This window comes from Meles meles, chromosome 9 (assembly GCF_922984935.1).
Source record: "Meles meles chromosome 9, mMelMel3.1 paternal haplotype, whole genome shotgun sequence".
NCBI classification, from domain to species: Eukaryota; Metazoa; Chordata; class Mammalia; order Carnivora; family Mustelidae; genus Meles; species Meles meles.
This window is the reverse complement of record NC_060074.1, coordinates 113,065,911-113,085,796: the sequence shown is the minus strand read 5'-3', so window position 1 is coordinate 113,085,796 and position 19,886 is coordinate 113,065,911. Positions and strand designations below refer to the sequence as shown.

At 35.6% G+C, this 19,886-nt stretch overlaps 1 protein-coding gene across 2 annotated transcripts in view; it reads right to left on the bottom strand.

Annotated features, from left to right (window-relative positions):
- The window catches only part of UGGT1 (UDP-glucose glycoprotein glucosyltransferase 1), a 117,764-nt gene that overhangs the window by 46,693 nt on the left and 51,185 nt on the right, over positions 1-19,886 (bottom strand). For both annotated transcript variants that reach the window (XM_046018854.1, XM_046018856.1), the window contains exons 17-19: positions 19,019-19,150; positions 12,232-12,396; positions 1,619-1,739 (exon numbers count right to left, since the gene is read on the bottom strand). In XM_046018854.1, the coding sequence (XP_045874810.1) occupies positions 1,619-1,739; positions 12,232-12,396; positions 19,019-19,150 (418 nt within the window). The remainder of the gene's footprint in view (positions 1-1,618; positions 1,740-12,231; positions 12,397-19,018; positions 19,151-19,886) is intronic.

The window sequence follows — 19,886 nt, the reverse complement described above, 5'->3', positions numbered from 1 at the left end:
TCCTAATACTGCTTGACTTGCTCTATTAAAGCTGCTGGTAAAAACTAAAACCTAACTATGAAGAAACAGTTATGTGTTTCTGACTACTTCCTTTTTCAGATATAATCAGAGATATACATCTTCCTCTGCCTAAAAGAACAGGAATTCAGTTCCAAGTAGATTAGAGACAGGTGCCATAAAGTAACAACCACACCTAGAGCTGTGTGTGCATCACACCCCACCACAACAGCAAATGCCCTTGGCTCTTACTTCTCTGTTACACCTATCTTTTCTCACACAGTAGGCCTTCTGCAAGTGACCACAGCTCCACCTTATTTCCAGCTATTTGCTGAAATGGACTTCAGAGCCGCAAGGAAAGGCATATGGAAGAAATTGCATCTGGGCTTCAACCAACTACCCCTGAAAAGGTATTCTTGTGAAAACAACGTAAACATCCATCAACTGAGGATTAGGTAAACCAAGTGTGGACTATCCATACAAGAAAATATGAATCAGCCATAAAAAGGCAAAAAAGTACTGAGATATGTTACAACATGGATAAAACTTAAAAATATTATGCTCAGTGAAAGAAGCCAGTCACAGAAAACTCCTAATTATAAAATATACCCAATAGTCCCTTAGGAACAGAAACTAGATCAGCAGTTGCGGAAGGCACAGGAAAAGGGGAAATGGAGAATGGCTACCAATGGGTACCTGGTTTCTTTTTGGGGGAATAAAGAGTGATAATTAGACAACTCTGAGAATACACTAAAAATTGTGCACTTTAAAATGTGTAAGGCTTCGGGGCACCTGGGTGGCTCAGTGGGTTAAGCCTCCACCTTCGGCTCAGGTCATGATCTCAGGGTCCTAGGATTGAGCCCAGGATCAGGCTCTCTGCTCAGCAGGGATCCTGCTTCCCCCTCTCCATCTGCCTGCCTCTCTGCCTACTTGTGACCCCTCTGTCAAATAAGTATATAAAATCTTTTAAAAAATAAAAAATAAAATGAGTAAGACTTCAAAAGACTGAGTTCTGTGGCATGTACACTTTATCTCAATGAAGGTTTAAATTTAGATAGGCATTCCTAGCCTCTCAGAGTAAAACCAACGAAGGTGTTTGTTCATATCACTGCTAGCGGATTCCAAAACAAGGATGAAGAAAAGACCACTGCTTAACAGCTTTACGACTGTAAGAAAGTCAACAATACAGAGTTAGTCTCAACACCTAAGGCCTAAACAGGTGGCACTTAAAAGACAATGGAGGGGTGCCTGGGTGGCTCAATCAGTTAAGTGTCCTATTTCAGTTCAGGTCATGATCTCAAGGTTGTGAGAGGTCCTGCCCCAGATGTGGAGCCTGCTTAAGAGTCCCTCCACCTCTCCCAACTTCCCTCTCTCAAAAAAAAAAAAAAGATAATGGATATTTTTCAAAGTTTACAAGGATTTATATAGGAAGAATTTCTCTCTTTTTGGAGAAAACTCTTGTGAATTTAGAGGCTCATGTTAAGAACTAAAGGTGAAATAAATTAAAACAAGACTGGGTCACAATCTTGGGTTATCTTCTAAACACTGCAATCCAACAGATGTAGAGATTCTGAAACACAAATGAAAAAAAGCCCAAAGTTGTTCCTGAAATGCTCCTTACTGGTTGCTGTTAAATCCAGATATTGTCGTTCAGATGTCAAAATCCTAGAATTGATTCGTGGAACAACATTTGGCTGATTCATGATATATTCTACCACGTCCTGATCATGAGACAGTTCACCCTACAAGAAAAAAAAATTAACAGGGTGGGTGGGATGAGAGTTAAACAAATGAGAACAATAATAATTTATTGGGAACTAAAAAGTCATTAACTTTACAATCAGCAGCTTCTTATGTATTGATAACGCTTAAAAACAGACGTTTCAATGTTATAGGTCCCTATCATTGCCAAGCACAGCTTGACATGCTATGTACATATATTATATTTCAGTCTTTAAATATGAGACAAATGTTGTTGACGTCTGTTTTAAAGATGAAAGCCGAGGTACAGAAAGGTTACGTAACTTACTCAAAGTTACAGAGGTGAGGAGATTTGAGTATGAAACGCAAAGCCGAGTTTACATGGTCTCTCCACACACTACTGCACTTTTCCAGAAATAAGCAAGCTCTACAAATTAGGTAAGAATTACCATAACTAAAAATCCATCCCTGAGAGCTGCTCATAGTTAGCCTCTCTTAAAGGAAAAAGCCAAATGCCTTCTCTCAATTACTTCATGCATTTTATAATGAAAATCATTCCAAGGGCATCTGGGTAGCACAGCCGGTTGAGCATCTGACTCTTGGTTTTGGCTCAGCACTGAGTCTGTTTAAGACTCTCTCTCCCTCTGCCACATACTCTCTCTTTCAAATAAGTAAATACTTCTTAAAAAACAAAAATCACCCTAAGCTTTTTTCAATCTCAGGCATTTCCAGAGTCATAATTATATTTCAAGGAGAAGAAATCCTTTCTCATTTTTTCTTCCCTTTCATACCTCTCAGATAAATAGAAATACTTGTACTTCATGAAGGCAATCTCAAAACCAAGTGTAAATGGCTATGGAAACTTGCAAGTTCTTCACACTCAAAATATTTCATATAAAACCATATTTTACAGCAACTTTCAAGGGAGAGATAGATGTAAATCAAATATACACAGTCAAGTCTAAAAACTCCAATTAGGCATCTTCTGTGGCTATTTATCCCCAAAGATAGAGAACTAGTATGCAAATTCTCAAACTATAAACTAATAATGAGCATATGAACCAATTATACAACTCGAAAGACTACAAAGTTACTAGATGACTTAGTATAGATATACATCCATGTATACAACTTTAATCTCTATAATAAAACTCTATAATAAATCTGATATGATTCCACTTAGAAGCCTAACTAGCTCAGACAGGGCAATTTGGCAACATCTACCAAAATTTTAAATGTACATACCTTTTAATGCAGCCCATCTAAACACACACACACACACACACACACACACACACACACACACACACAGTGGTTGTTTCTAGAAAGAGAAGATGAGTGGCAGGGGAACAGGAGTGAATGGGTGAAAGTTTCTCTTCATTTATGCTTCTATACACATTTGAATTTCACACCATCTGCATATCATACCTTTTTACAGTGACTCTAATCCAAAAGTTTAAATACATTACCCTTTGACAAAATACTTCCAATAACTGGTATTTCTCAAAAAAAAAAAAGTACAAAGATATACATATAAGACTATTCATTATGGCACTATTTATAACAGTGAAATTCTATAAGCAATGCCCAACATTAGGGGATAAAATAAATCATTGTTCACTCTTAAAAAACTAGGGGCACCTGGGTGGCGCAGGTGTTTAAGCAACTGCCTTCAGCTTGGGTCATGATCCCAAGATCCTGGCATTGAGCCCCAAGTCTGGCTCTTGCCCAGTCAAAAGTCTGCTTCTGTTTCTCCCTCTCCCTCTTCTCCTCCCCCTGTTTGTGCTCTCTCTCTTAAAGAAATAAAAAAGAAAAAACTATGCAGCAATCTAAAAGTACTGACGAGTTACATGTTCAGAAACACAAAGATACATTCAATTAGAAAGGTAAGCTAAAAAAATACATATGTAAATATATATTTCTATATACATGGGGACACAAAGAGCTATTTCTCTAGGGGTCCTGATGAAAGGAAGAACTTTCAGTTTTACTCTAGACACTTTAATATTCTCCCAGTTTAATATTTTTTAAATATATATAGGAGCACAGATGACTTTTGTCATAATATTTCAAATGTAGCTTTCTTTAACTAAACCAAACCAAATTTCTCACTGGCAGTATAAGTAAAAACAGAGGAAGACTAGCTTTCAAAGGGGGGAATATTTGAAAATGATAATTCTCTTAAACAACAGATATCTGAAAAACAGAAAAACTCTTCTGAATTTTTATACCCAACAATGTTGAAAAAGAAATGCTTTAAATGGATGCTGGAAAACCAAAACATTTTAATTATCTTTTATCTTTTCATTAATAACACTTGAACAAAGAAAATAATTATCATTTCTTCTAGACTATTCTTAACTTTGGAAAATAAGCCACACTCACTCAAATAAAAATTGTTTTCACATTTTATACCAGTAGCTTCCTGAAGAACAAATTCCTTAACAAAACTACCTTATTCATGAGGGAGTTGGTAATATTTAGCCTACACATTTTCTATTTTGGGGTTTTGTTTTTTGGTTGTTTTGTTTTGTTTTGTTTTGTTTTTGTATAAATGCATTAACAATCAGCATGAAAAGTAGTTTTAAAAAAAAATTGGGGGTCTTTTCAACAAGTGGTGCTTGGAAAACTCAATATCATGCAAAAGAATGAAGTGCAACCCTTACAGACTCACACCACACACAAAACTTTACTCAAAATAGATCAAAGACATAAATAAAGAGCTACAACTATAAAATTCTTGAAAGAAAACACTGGGGAAAATCTTCATGACACTGGATTTGATGATGATTTCTCAGACAGGACACCAAAATCAGAGTCAATAAAAGAAAACACAGAGAATCTGGACTTCATCAAAATTCGAAAGTTCTGTGCATCAAAGGACACTAACAAAAAAGCGAAAGACAATCAACAGAAAGGGAGAAAATATTTCCAAATCATGTCTGATAAGGTATAAATACCCAAAATTCATAAGGAACTCTATACTTCAATAACGAAAAAGAGCCTAATTCAAAAAGGAGTAAAGGACTTAAAAAGACATTTCTCCAAAGATAAACAAATGGCCAATAATTACATGAAAAGATGTTCAGTCTCTTTAGTCCTCAGGGAAATGCAAATAAAAACCAGAATAGATAAAGAAGACGTTGTAGTTACATATACAATGGAATATTATACAGCCATCAAAAATGAAATCTTGCCTTTTGCAATGACATGGATGGAACTAGAGGGTATTATGCTAAGCGAAATAAGTCAATCAGAGAAAGACAATTATCACATGATCTCACTGAAACAAGAAACAAGGCAGAGGATCATAGGGGAAGAGAGGAAAAAAATGAAACAAGAGGAAACCAGAGAGACAGACAAACCATTAGAGACTCTTAATCATAAGAAACAAACTAAGGGTTGCTGGAGGAGAGGGAGTAGGGGGGAGAGGGTAACTGGGTGATTGACATTTTAGAGGTTATGTGTTGTAATGAGCACTGGGTATTATATAAGACTGATGAATCAAAGACCTGTACCCCTGAAACAAACAATACACTATACGTTAATTTTTAAAAAACACACACATAATGGGATACCACTTCACACCAACTAGCATGCTCATCATCAAAATAATAGAAACTAAACAACTATTAATGAGGATATGGAGAAATGAAATTTTTGAATATTTGGTGGTAAGAATATAAAATGGTATGGCTGCTTTAAAAAATAATCTGGTAGTTCCTCAAAATGTTAAAGACAGAATTACCATACAATCCAGCAATTCCACCAGGTATATATTCAAAAGAACTGAAAGCAAAGACTTGAACAGATATTTGTACACCAATATTCACAGCAGCATTATTCACAATAACCAAAGGGTAGAAACAACCCAAATATCCAACACATCAGTGGATAAATAAAATGTGGTATATACATTTAATTCAATTTTAATAGGAAGGGAATTCTGATATATGCTCCAACACATAATGAAACTTAAAACAAGCAAGACACAAAAATGACAAAGTACGATGCCATCTAGAATAGGTAAACTCATAAACACAAAAGCCCAAGAGTGGTTACCAGCAGCTGATGAGAGCCAACAATGAAATGTTACTGTTTAGTGGGTAAACAGTTGCTGTGTGGGATGATAAAAATATTCTAGAGATAGCAGTAAAAGTTGCACAACACTATATATACTTAATGTCTCTATGCAAAACTTAAAATGGTTAAAGTGGTAAAATTTTACGTTTTATATATTTTACTACAATAAAAATACTGTAGTTGAGAGCGACATTCAGCAGAAAGGACTGAGTTAAGATCTCTGAAAAGCCTCTCCTCAAAAAAAGAAACAAACAAAAAAACACACCAAGGACACTAGGAAAAAAATCATCAAATTTTTTCAAAACTCTGGAAATTAACCAAAGGCTTACAAAATTCCAAATGACTTTTATTCAAAAAAAAAACAAAAAAAAAAAAAAACAACCTTGGTAGGAAAAATAATTTTTGTGACACTTTAACTTGCCCAGTTACTATCTACCTCTCCCCAGCTATACAGGAGTCTTGAAAACCAACAGCCCTGAAATAAATGCAAAAATCAGTAGACCAGGAGTATTACCAGGTACCTTCTCTAGTTGAACTGAATTAGACCATACTCAGTGACAACAGCTTTTTCCTGGGTATTTCTGTCAAAAAGAATCAGGAGCAATTGTTTAATGTCTCAGTTGCTTAAAGTGGGATAATAGTTGGGCTAACATGAAGAGGCAAAAGCATAAAAGAAAAAGCTGGGGAATGAAATGTTCATAAGGGGTTTTTTTTTGTTTTTTTGTTTTTTTTAATTTATTTATTTGACAGAGAGAGATCACAAGTAGGCAGAGAGGCAGGCAGAGAGGGAGGAGGAGGCAGGCTCCCCGCTGAGCAGAGAGCCTGATGCGGGGCTGGATCCCAGGACCCTGGGATCACTACCTGAGCCAAAGGCAGAGGCTTTAACCCACTGAGCCACCCAGGTGCCCCTCCATAAGGGGTTTTGAAAAGCTCTCGCATATGCCTCAGAACCTCAAAAGCCACATACAGAGTCCCCAGGTTTGGGTGATGCCCAGAAAAAATCTTAGAAGGTCCTAAATGCTCTAGCTTCTGACTAACCTGACACTCTGTTCAAGTAAGAACTGAAGGCTATGGCAAAGTTGTAAATTGCCAGGTGAGTGCTGAAGGCATGCCCCAACATGTACATAAACATTCCTGGGGAAAAAATGGGAGACTTTTTTGGATTCAAACATTTAACAAAATCTCTGTTTATTCATTAGATGACCAATAAGCTAACAAGCAGAGACTTAAGAGGCTACACAGGACAAAGAATACAGACTTTAAAGAATTAGCATTGGAAAGTCACTAAACAACCACTACAACAAACCCTGGTAGGGCTACGACTCTAATTTCTACAAGTCTCACATTATATTGGCCAAAATGTCCAGTCATCAACAAAAATTTTACAAACATGCAAAAAAAAAAAAAAAAAAGTATGGCCCATACTAAGGAAAAGAACACTTAACTAATATTATTCTTAAAATAGCCCAAGCAGTGGACTTACTCCACAAAGAATTTAAATCAGCTTTTCTAAATATATTCAAAACACTAAAAAGAAACCCTGCCTAGCAAACTAAAGGAAACTTTGAGACTTAGGTATCACCACATACACTGTAAAGAAAAAGAAATTATGGAAAGGAACCAAATAGAAAAATCAGTTAAAAATACAATAACTGAAATTAAATATTCACTAGGAGGACTCAATAGCAGATTTTAGCTATTAGCTAATACTAGCTAGTATTAAGTTAACTAGTAAATAACTAATTTACTGCTATTAGCAGCAAAAAAAAACAAATCAAAACAAACAAACAAAAAAAACAAACAGTGAACTTAAAGATATGTCAACTGAGATTATCTAATCTAAGGAACAGAAAGAGACTTTGGGGATACTACAGAGTATCAATATATGCACCTACCCAGAAGGAGAAGAAAGAAAGAGAAACAGTATAATAAAGAATTTCGCTAGCATCCTCATTAAGGTAATCTCTTAATCCTGGAGTTTCCTGAGTGATAGGGGAAGCAGTTTTGTTATTCAGGGTGGGCCCCATTTATCAGATCACATCTGAGGGGACTCAGGGTGGGCCTTCAGACAGTTTATGGTAATGAGGCAACTCAAAGAAGGCTGTCCAAGCCAGAAAGACCAACCATGTGGTTAGAGGGTTGGTTTTGAGCAGCACAGTATTGATCTGATCTCTGGAAACAGGAAGAGGGGCTATAGATTGAATTCAATCACATAGTGAATGATTCTATCAATCATGGCTATATATGAAGCCCCAATAAAAATTCTGGACACCAAAACTTGGCTGAGCTTCCTTGGTTGGCAATACCCTATGTGCTATTACATACTAGTGATGAGGAAGGCCAATGAATGTATCCTTACTTCACAGGGAGAAGATAACAGAATCTTTATGTTTGGAACCTTCCCAAACCTTGCCCTATGCACCTCAACCTTTGGCTGGTTCACATTTGCATTATTTTATTATCATAACAAGAATTATAAACATAGCACTATCTAGAATGCTGTAAGCTATTCTAGCAAACTACCAACACTGAAGAGGGTATTAAGTGCCCCTGCATTTTTAGCCAGTTCATACTAAGTGAGGGTGATCTGGGGATCCCCAAACTTGTGGCTAGTATCTGAAATGAGGGCAACCTTATAGTAAATTGTGTCTGTCAACTGCCACATTTGGCCTACCTCTGAGTAGTATAGTATCAGAAGTCATTATAGGCAGAAAGACTTATAGAAAAAAATGATTGGAAGGAAAGCTCCAAATTTTGATATTTAAGAAATGTAATGTACTCTATGTAGAAAAACTCATAGTTCCACAACTATACAAATTAATGAAATGTCCAAAATGAAACACAAATAAAGGACCCTGAAAACAGGAACAAGAAGAGATTCCTAACACAGACTGGATCCACAATAAGATTAACAGCTGGTTTCTCAAGAGATCCCATAGAGATCAAATGGCAACGGAATGACCTATTCAAAGGGCTAAAAGGAAAAAAGATAATCAACCAAGAATTCCATACCCAAGCATACCATCACTCAAAAGTGAAGGGTAAATGAACACATTCCCAGAAAAACAAGAACAGAATTTTTCACTGGCAGATCCAACCCAAAATAAACACTAAGAAGATTTCCTCAGATTAAAATGAAAGGACACAAGACACTAACTTGAACCCCCACAAAAAAATTAAGAGCACAAGTAAAGGTAACTATATAGGTAAACATAAAAAGGGTCTGAATATATTTTTTGTTTGTAACTCTTTTTCTATTTCACTTATGAGACAACTATAAAAGGCAACACTTATAAATTGGTGCTGATGGGCATGTAATATAGAAAACTACAATTTGTATGAGCATAGCAACATAACATGGGGAACAGATAGAGCTATATAAGAGCAAAGATTTGGTATACTAGTGAAATTAAGTTGATATAAAAAATAACAATTATATAAACATTACATAAAAATCACATAATATTAACAGATAAAGGAAAAAAAGAGACATGATCATCTCTACAGACACAGAAAGAGAATTTGACAAAATCCAACATGTTGATGATAAAAAAAAAATTCCATAAACTAATAGAAGAAAACTTCCATAAACTAACAAAGGGAATCTGCAAAAACCCTATAGCTAATATACTTACAGGTGAAAGACTAAAGCTTTTCCCCCTAAGACTGGAAACAAAACAAGGGTGTTTATTCATACTACTTCTATTCAGCATGGTACTAGAAAGTTCTAGACAGGCAATGAGATAAGAAAAGAAAACATAAAAAAGAGATAAAGACATCCAGATTGAAAAGGAAGAATCAAAACGATCTCTAATTATAGATGACATGCTTTTGTCGTCTGTAAGATAACAATATTTTCTATATAGAATTTTTTTTAAAAAAGGCTTTAGAACTAATAAAACAAGTTCAACAAGTTGCAGCATATAAGATCAATATAAAAAAATCAACTGTATTCACTATTAATGAACTATTCAAAAATTAAATTAAGGAAATAATTCCATTTATAATAGCATCAAAAGAACAAAATACTAACAAATAAATTTAATGAAAGAAGTGTTAGACTCCTTCACTGGAAACTATAAAACATCACTAAAAGAATAACAAGACCTAAATAAATGGAAACAGATGCTGGTTTCATGGGTTAGAAAATTCAATATTGCTAAGGTATCAATACTCCCCAAATTAATCTACAGATTGAGTGTAATTTCTACTGAAACCTAGTTGCCCTTTTTTGCAGATACTGACAAACTGATCTTAAAATTCATATGAAAATGAAAATTCATATGAAATGATACAGATCAGCCAAACAATCTTTAAAAAAAGAAAAAAGAAAAAGAAAAATCCAAAGTCGGAAAACTCACACAATAACAATAGTAATCAAGACTGTGAGGTACTTACATAAGGATAAATATATAGGCAAAAGGAAAACAACAGGCAGTCCAAAAATAAACCTATATATTAATGGTCAACTTATTTTTTACAAGCATGCCATGATGTTTTATTTTAGTATATGTGCTGCCGAAGCGAGCACTGCCATGATGTTTTAATGGAAGAAGAGCATTCTTTTCAATAAATAGTACTGGAACAACTGAATATCCCAAAAGACATTCAGTGGCATGCCAAACTGGTATGAGAAAAAAAATGTGGACTCCTACCATACATGATATACGGAAACTAACTGAAAATACATCAAAGAACTAAATGCTAAAGAGAAAAAACTATAAAATGCTCAAAAGAAAACACAGGTATAAATCTTCATAACCTAGAATTAAACAATAATTTTGTACATATGGTACAAATACCACAAGCAACAAAAGAAAAAAAGTAAACTGGACTTAATCAAAATTTAAAGCATCTGTCCTTTAAAAGGCTGGCCACCAAGAAAGTAAAAAGACAAACAATGAAATCAGAAAAATACTGACAAATCCTACCTATAAGGGATTAGTACCCAGAATACGTAGAGAACTCATAATAACAAAACAACCCAATTAAACACAGGCAAATAATTTTAATAGACAATTCTCAAAAATAGAATAGAATATTCAAAAATAGAATAGACAATTCTCAAAAAGAGATATAAGTGGTCAATAAGCACAGAAAACAATGCTCAACATTATTCATGTTTGAGTAATGCAGGTCAAAACCACAATGAGATACTACTTTATACCTAGGTTATAATCAAAGAGACAGTATCAAGTGTTGGCTAGAATGTGGAGAAAGTAGAACCTACATACATTGCCAGTAGCAATGTATAATGGTACAGCCACTCTGGAAAACAGCCTGTTAAAAATAGAATTACTGAACAGGCAATATTCTTCCTAGGTATACACACAAGACAAAGAAGAACACATGTCTACACAAAAACTTGTACATGATTGCTCATAGCAGCATTACTCATAGCAGCCACAAAGTAGAAACCTAAATTTGCATCAACTGATGAATGGATTTTTAAAATGTCGTATATCCATTCAAGGAACTATTATTTGGCCATAAAAAGAAACGAAGTACTGACACATGCTCCTACAAGAATAACATTGAAAACATTACACTAAGTGAAAGAAATCAGATACATAAGACCATATATTGTAGATTAAGTGTCCTAAATACGTAAATCCATAGATAAAGAATATAGATTTGTAGTTCCCAGGGTCTAGGGTAGAAGTAAATGCAGAGTGAATGCTACAGGGCGTTGGATTTTAGGGGAGATGATAATGTTGTAACATTAGACAGAGGTTATACTTCCCTAAACTTTGTGTATACACTAAATACACTGAATTGTCCACTTTAAAAGCCTGAGTTTTACAGCATGTGAATTATGTCTCAACAGTAACCATATATATATGTATATATATATATGAAATATTTGTATATAATATTTGTCCATTTGTATATCATTTGTATATAATATTTGTATATATTCCCTAAGTCAAAATTCCTTACAAGTAGAAATGTCTCTTACAAATGCTAAATCCTTTAGAATTTTTTAAATAAACATTTAAACATTTAATCTTGACAACAATAAACTAAGCTATTTCAAATACAATGCACAGAAAGTCTTATGACAATTTTCATTATTAGCACAACTAGCTGAGAATCTGCAAGCCAATTACAAGTGGTGTCTAAAAAACAGTAATACTGGGGCGCCTGGGTGGCTTAGTGGGTTAAAGCCTCTGCCTTCGCCTCAGGTCACGATCTCAGGGTCCTGGGATCGAGCCCCACATCGGGCTCTCTGCTCAGCAGGGAGCCTGCTTCCCCCTTCCCTCTCTGCCTGCCTCTCTGCCTATTTGTGATCTCTGTCAAATAAATAAATAATCTTTTTAAAAAAATAAAATAAAATAAAATAAAAAATAAAAAACAGTAATACTTAAAGAATATTATTGCTTCCTACAAAGCCTACAAAAACATAAGCAAACCATTCTCTTTCAAAATCACTCTTGAAATACCACTCACCAAGTACACTGCTCTTTGGAAGAAGGTTGTGGTCTCCAGGATTTTATGCATTGTGATGGTTTCTAACTCATCAGGATCTAACTGTTCCTTTTCAAAGGGCATTCCGTTGAACAGAATAACAGGCAATGGACCAACCCCAGTCTGCTCATAGTAGCCTCTTGCTTCCTGAAACACAAGGGACCACAAACATTTTTTAATCCTTCATGAGACAAATGGAACGAAGCATATTTTTCATACATACATGTGCTAACAAGAAAAGTAAAATCAACAGAAATACAGTCACCAAGAAATAAGTGAAGAAATGCCAGAAATATCAGAAAGGACACAGTTAATATCCTACTGGGTAATTTGAAACTAATTACTGAGTTTTTGTAAAAACAGAAAAACCTTGGGGCGCCTGGGTGGCTCAGTGGATTAAGCCTCTGCCTTCGGCTCAGGTCATGATCTCAGGGTCCTGGGATGGAGCCCCACAAAGGGCTCTCTGCTCAGCAAGGAGCCTGCTTCCCCCTCTCTCTCTGCCTGCCACTCTGCCTACTTGTGAACTCTCTCTTGTCAAATAAATAAATAAATAGTCTTTAAAAAAAAAAAAAAAAACACACACAGAAAAACCTTGAAAATTAGGAACAGACTTGGGGATGAGGGTAATTTTAAGCTGCCCAGGCTACCAAACTTTAATTACATATATTATACCCAAGACAAATAACAGACCTTTCAACAAATATGGAGATATTCTATCTTGCTGTCCAATGTAGCAGCCACTAACCACATGTAACTATTGAGCACTTGAAATTAATTAATTTTCATTTTAAAAACCACATGTGGCCAGAGGCTACCATAATGGGCAGCAAAATGACAGACTGCCATCAATTATGAGTGCTCCTGAGCAGATAGCCTGAGATGAAATATTTACACCCCAATCTAATTTAAAAAGATCCCTATCACTAACATAGAAATTACACTTTTAGAAAACAAAACAAGGCTGGTGGTAAAACAGTGCTTCAAAATTGCTCTATAATATACTAAGCCCCAACTTTTTCCTTCTCCAAGACAAAAAAGGTTCCTTAGCAGGGAAATGCCAGGCCAACCAAAAGGTAAATATAAAATGAACACTCTTCTCTGGTGGTCAGTATAGAGGTACATTGCCCCAGACATCGACCACAAACCAAGACTAATTTGTCAAAGTGAAACCTACATGACTACCCAAGATGTAAAAAGGATTCCTTAAAACATTCTTGTTGGACATCTTTTAACTAATACTTTCTGAAAATACCAGAATTATATATATTTATATATATGTAAGTAGAAAAGTAGTTCAATTGGGTAACTAACAATCATCAATAGCAACAGACTACTTAGTTTCTAATCCAATCTAGCCACACTAGTAACTAATGGTACAAACTTACCAGATGGACAATAACATGGCACAGGCAGGAAGGCCTTCTATGTTGATTTCTGCCATTTCTACATATCATAGTTTACACTTTTAAAATTTACAATTCTAAAATTCTTACCACGTTAATTTTGTTCTTTAATGTTTCAACTATTTCAAAGACATTCATTAAAAACTCAATTTTAATAACTTGAGTTTTGAAAATAATCCTCCCCAACAAAACAAAACAAAACCCACATTGTAACTCCTAAGTGACAGTAAGAAATAAAACTGGTTTTCTCTGGAAATGGCAACTGAGTGAAAATGAGGAGTGGGAGGAAGATGTTTTGATTATATATACTTTTCTTTCTTACAAACTGTAAATAACTTACCAGGCCAATTAACAGAATACAGCCTAATTACCAAAAAGCTAAACTTAAAAATTACATGAGAATTTCTTCAATGATAACTAAAAATATTAGCTATAAGCAAATTAAAAACCTTAATAATTACAGGCAAGGTCTTACGAATGACCTACTCACATATGATAACTAAAATTAATAAGGACACAAGAGTTAACATGCCAAAAGCAAAATGTCTATGTGTGTAAGTTAGGACTTCTCTTAAATATCATTATCACACTAGCTTGAAAAATATAAATATACACCTATCTAATTGTCTTCAGTTTAAAAATTCTACTTTAATTGTATAGCCTAGTACAAATAATTACAACTTCCAAATATCATACAGAGAGGATATCATTGCTTCAGATTTATAAATAAAAGATACAGAATTCTGCTCACTGTAAAGCCTGTTTCTCCTCCTCCCTCTACCATTCCCTTAGCTTGTGCTCTCTGGCTCTATCTGTCAGATAAAATAAATAAAAATCTTTAAAAAAAAATGTTTGGGTCAAACAGGAAATCAAAGAAGAACTTAACAATTAATGGAAACCACTGAGAATAAAAACACATCGGTCCAAAACCTATGGGATATGGCAAAAGCAGTCTTAAGAGGAAAAAATATATAGCCACCCAAGCCTCACTCAAAAAAATTGAAAAATACCGAATATACAAACTCTCTTTACATCTTAAAGAACTGGACAATCAACAACAGATTAAGCCTACCCCATGCACAAGAAGGGAAATAATTAAATTCGAGCAGAGATCAATGAATTAGAAACCAGAGATACAGTAGAACACATCACTGAAACTAGAAGCTGGTTCTTTGCAAGAATTAATAAGATTGATAAACTACTGTCTAGACTAATCCAAACGAAAAAAGAAAGGACCCAAATTCATAAATTTATGAATGAGGGGCGCCTGGGTGGCTCAGTAGATTAAAGCCTCAGCTCAGGTCATGATCCCAGGATCCTGGGATCGAGCCCCACATCGGGCTCCCTGCTTGGTGGAGCCTGCTTCTCCCCCTCTCTCTGCCTGCCTCTCCGCCTACTTGTGACCTCTCTCTGTCAAATAAATAAATAAAATTTAAAAAAAAATAAATAAGTAAAATTATGAATGAAAGGGGAGAGATCACAACTAACATCAAGGAAATAGAAAAAATCATCAGAAATTATTACCAACAGCTATATGCCAGTAAGTTAACCAACCCAGAAGAAATGGATGCATTCCTAGAAATCTATAAACTTCCAAGACTGAAATAAGAAGAAATTGACAACCTGAATAGACCAGTAACTAGTAACGAGATTGAAACAGTGATCAAAAACCTCTCAAAAAACAAGAGTTCAGGACCTAATGAATTCCCTGGGGAATTCTACCAAACATTCAAAGAAGAATTAATACCTTTCTCCTGAAGCTATTTCAAAAAAACAGAAACAGAAGGAAAACTTCCAGGTTCTTTCTATGAGGCTAGCATCACCTTGATCCCCAAACCAGGCAAAGACCCCATCAAAAAGGGGATTTCAGACCAATATCCCTGATGAATATGGATGTCAAGATTCTCAACAAGATCCTAGCTAACAGGATCCAACAGTACATTAAAAAGATTACCTGTAATAACCAGGTGGAATTTATCCCTGGGATGCCAGGGTGGTTCAATATTCACAAATCATTCAGTGTGATAGAACACACACAAAAAAAGAAGAGACAAGAACGATATGATCCTCTCAGTTGATGCAGAAAAAGCATTTGACAAAATACAGCATTTTTCCTGATTAATACTCTTCAGAGCATAGGGATAGAGGGAACATTCCTCAACTTCACCTTATCAAAAGCCATCTATGAAAAGCCCACAGTGAATATCATTCTCAATGGGGAAAAGCTGAGAGCCTTTCCCTTAAGATCAGGAACACGACAAGGATGCCAACTCTCCCCACTATTGTTCAACATAGTACTAGAAGTCCTATCAACAGCAATCAGACAACAAAAGGAAATAAAAGGTATTCAAATTGGCAAAGAAGAAGTCAAACTTTCTCTTTCACAGATGACATGATACTTCATGTGGAAAACCCAAAAGACTCCACTCCCAAATTACTAAAATTCATACAGCAATTCAGTAATATGGCAGGGTACAAAATTAAAACACAGAAATCAGTTGCCTTCTTTTATACTAGCAATGAAACTATAGAAAGAGATATTAGAGAATTGATTCCATTTACTATAGCATCAAAAACTGTAAGATCCTTTGGAATAAACCTAACCAAAGAGGTAAAGGATGTATACTCAAGGAACTACAAAACACTCATGAAAGAAATTGAAGAAGACACAAAAAGATGGAAAAACATTCTATGTTCATGGATCAGAAGAATAAACATCGTTAAAATATCTATGCTGCCCAGAGCAATCTATACTTTCAACACCATCCTGATCAAAATACCATCAGCATTTTTCAAAGTGCTGGACCAAACAATCCTAAAATTTGTATGAAATCCCAATTTGCCAAGGAAATGTTGAAAAAGAAAAACAAAGCTGGGGGCATCATGTTGCCGGATTTCAAGCTTTATTACAAAGCTGTGATCACCAAGACAGCACAGTACTGGCATAAAAAAGACACACAGACCAGTAGAACAGAGCCCAGATATGGACCTTCAACTCTATGGTCAAATAATCTTTGAAAAAGTAGGAAAAAATATCCAATGGAAAAAAGACAGTCTCTTCAATAAATGGTGCTGGGAAAATTGGACAGCTATATACAGAAGAATGAAACTCTTACATCATACACAAAGATAAATTCAAAATGGATGAAAGACAGGAAGGAATGAGACAGGAATGAGACAGGAATGAGTGAGACAGGAATCCATCAAAATCCTAGAGAACATAGGCAGTAACCTCTTTGACATCTGCCACAGCCACTTCTTTAAAGACACATCTCCAAAGGCAAAGGAAACAAAAGTGAAAATGAACTTTTGGGACTTCATCAAGATTAAAAGCTTCTGCAGAGCAAAGAAAACAGTCAAGAAAATGAAGCGGCAACCCATGAAATGGGAGAAGACATTTGCAAATGACATTAGAGACGAAGGGCTAATATCCAAGATCTGTAAAGAACTTCTCAAACTCAATACCCAAAAAACAAATAATCGAGTCAAAAAAATGGGCATTAAGACATGAGCAGACACTTCTCCAAAGAAGACAAACAAATGGCTAACAGACAATGAAAAAGTGTTCATCATTAGCCATCATGGAAATTCAAATCAAAAAATACCATCTTACACCAATTAGAATAGCCAAAATTAACAAGATAAGAAATAACAAGTGTTGGAGAGGATGTGGAAAAGGGGAACCCTCTTACACTGTTGGTGGGAATGCAAGTTGGTGCAGCCACTTTGGAAAACAGTGCGGATGTTCCTCAAAAAATTAAAAATAGAGCCACCCTATGACCCAGTGATTACACTACTGGGTATTTACTGCAAAGATACAGATGTAGTGAAAAGAAGGGCCAGATACACCCCAATGTTCATAGCAGCAATGTCCACGATAGTCAAATGGTAGAAAGAGCTGAGATGCCCTTCAACAGACAAATGGATAAAGAAGATGTGGTCCATATGTACAATGGAATATTACTCAGCCATCAGAAAGGATGAATACTACCCAATTGCATCAGCATGGATGGGACTAGAGGAGATTATGCTGACTGAAATAAGTCAAGCAGAGAAAGTCAATTATCGCATGGTTTCACTTACTTGTGGAACATAAGGAATAGCATGGAGGACATTAGGAGAAGAAGGGGAAGATGAAGCAGGGAATTCAAAGGGAGAGACGAACTATGAGAGACTGTGGACTCTGAGAAACAAACTGAGAGTGTTAGAGTGGAGGGGCATGGGGGGATGGGTTAGCCCGGTGATGCGTATTAAGCAGGGCACGTACTGCATGGACCACTGGTGTCATATGTAAACACTGATTCTTGGAACACTACATCAAAAACTATGATGTACTATATGGTGACTAACATAACATAATAAAAAATTAAAAAATTAAAAAATTTTAAAAACAGGAGACATTACAACTGACACCACAGAAATGCAAAGGATCATGAGACGTCTATGAACAATTTATACACCAAAAAATGGGTAACCGAGAAGAAATGGATACATTTCTAAAAACATACAACCTAACAAGACTGAACAATGAAGAAACATCTCCTTCACTTAAAAGTAAAAAAAATCATAAATATACTTTAATTGTTTTAAATTAAAATATCTCAGAAATGTATTTAGATTCCTTGCCTGACCATTTATATTTAAATGACTACCTTGCTCCTGCTTGTAACAGATAAAGGTCCTTTTACTCTATTTAATCGTATTATCTTTAAATAAAAATTGTAAATATTTCCCTACATCCTTACTACCACACTTTGCCATTTTGTTTATTACATTTCTTACTGTATTTTTTTCTTTAGCCTAAACAACATCAGTATGGTAAGTCATATCCTGGCAAGCATACATCACACACTTCCAATGGTTTTTATGTGGAACATACATCACACAAGTACAACCACTGCACTGTGTAGAAGAAATTTGTTTTTCAATTTAACAGTTATTATGCCAGCTAAAAATCAGTAATATCATCACAAAATTGAAATATAAACTGCATTCACAAACACAGAAAAGTAACCTGGTTTTTAAATTGTTAAATGCTATGTACCTAAATACTTTAACCACCACTACCCTTACTATTCAACTCCCCAAAAAAGAGAGGTAAGGAGGGGTGCCTGGGTGGCTCAGTGGGTTAAAGCCTCTGCCTTCGGCTCAGGTCATGGTCCCAGGGTCCTGGGATCGAGCCCCGCATCATTGGGCTCTCTGCTCAGCAAGGAGCCTGCTTTCCTTCCTCTCTCTCTGCCTGCCTCTCTGCCTACCTGTGCTCTCTGTCAAATAAATAAATAAAATCTTAAAAAAAAAAAAAAAAAGAGAGAGGTAAGGAAAGCATAGCATTGCGGTCCAATGAGAAGTGCCAAAGAATTTCTTACCTTCCGATTCTGATCATAAGCAGAGTCAATCCCCAAAATGCTATTCACTTCAACGTATGGATACTTCTTCTCTAGGATACTGACCACATGCTCAACTTTTACTTTTTCTCCAGTCCTTACTTTGTTATATATCTGAAGAAAGAAATATCAGGCAACCAAACACACTTTTAAATCCAGATTTCAGAATGTTTATTACAAAAGATTTCTGAATGTAGGGGGAAAACATGGCTATTTTTCTTAAAAGGTGAAATGGAACATGTTAGCAATTGTCCCTTTTTCATATAAATCCATAAGACACCTTTCTATATGGGAAACTACATATTCTTAAAATGACCCAATCAGTTCATACTTACATTAAGTCCCAAATGCAAAAATGTGTCAATTTTTTAAAAATCTGAATACCTTTACATAATCCTTGAAATTAGAACTCATGGCCATGATATTTAGGGGGCAGAAAGTTATAAAATATGTACGGCGAAATCATTGTTTTTTAAAAAGCAGATATAAGGGGCACCTGGGTGGCTCAGTGGGTTAAAGCCGCTGCCTTCAGCTCAGGTCATGATCCCAGGGTCCTGGGATCGAGCCCCACATCAGGCTCTCTGTTCAGCGGGGAGCCTGCTTCCTCATCTCTCTCTGCCTGCCTCTCTGCCTACTTGTGATCTCTCTCTGTCAAATAAGTAAATAAATAAAGTATTTAATAAAAAAAAAAAAAAGCAGATATAAGGGCACCTGGGTGCTCACTCATCAAGCACCTGCCTTCAGCTCAGGTCATGATCCCAGGGTTCTGGGATCAAGCCCCACATCTGGCTCCCTGCTCAGCAGGAATCCTGCTTCTCCCTCTCCCACTCTCCCTGCTTGTATTCCATCT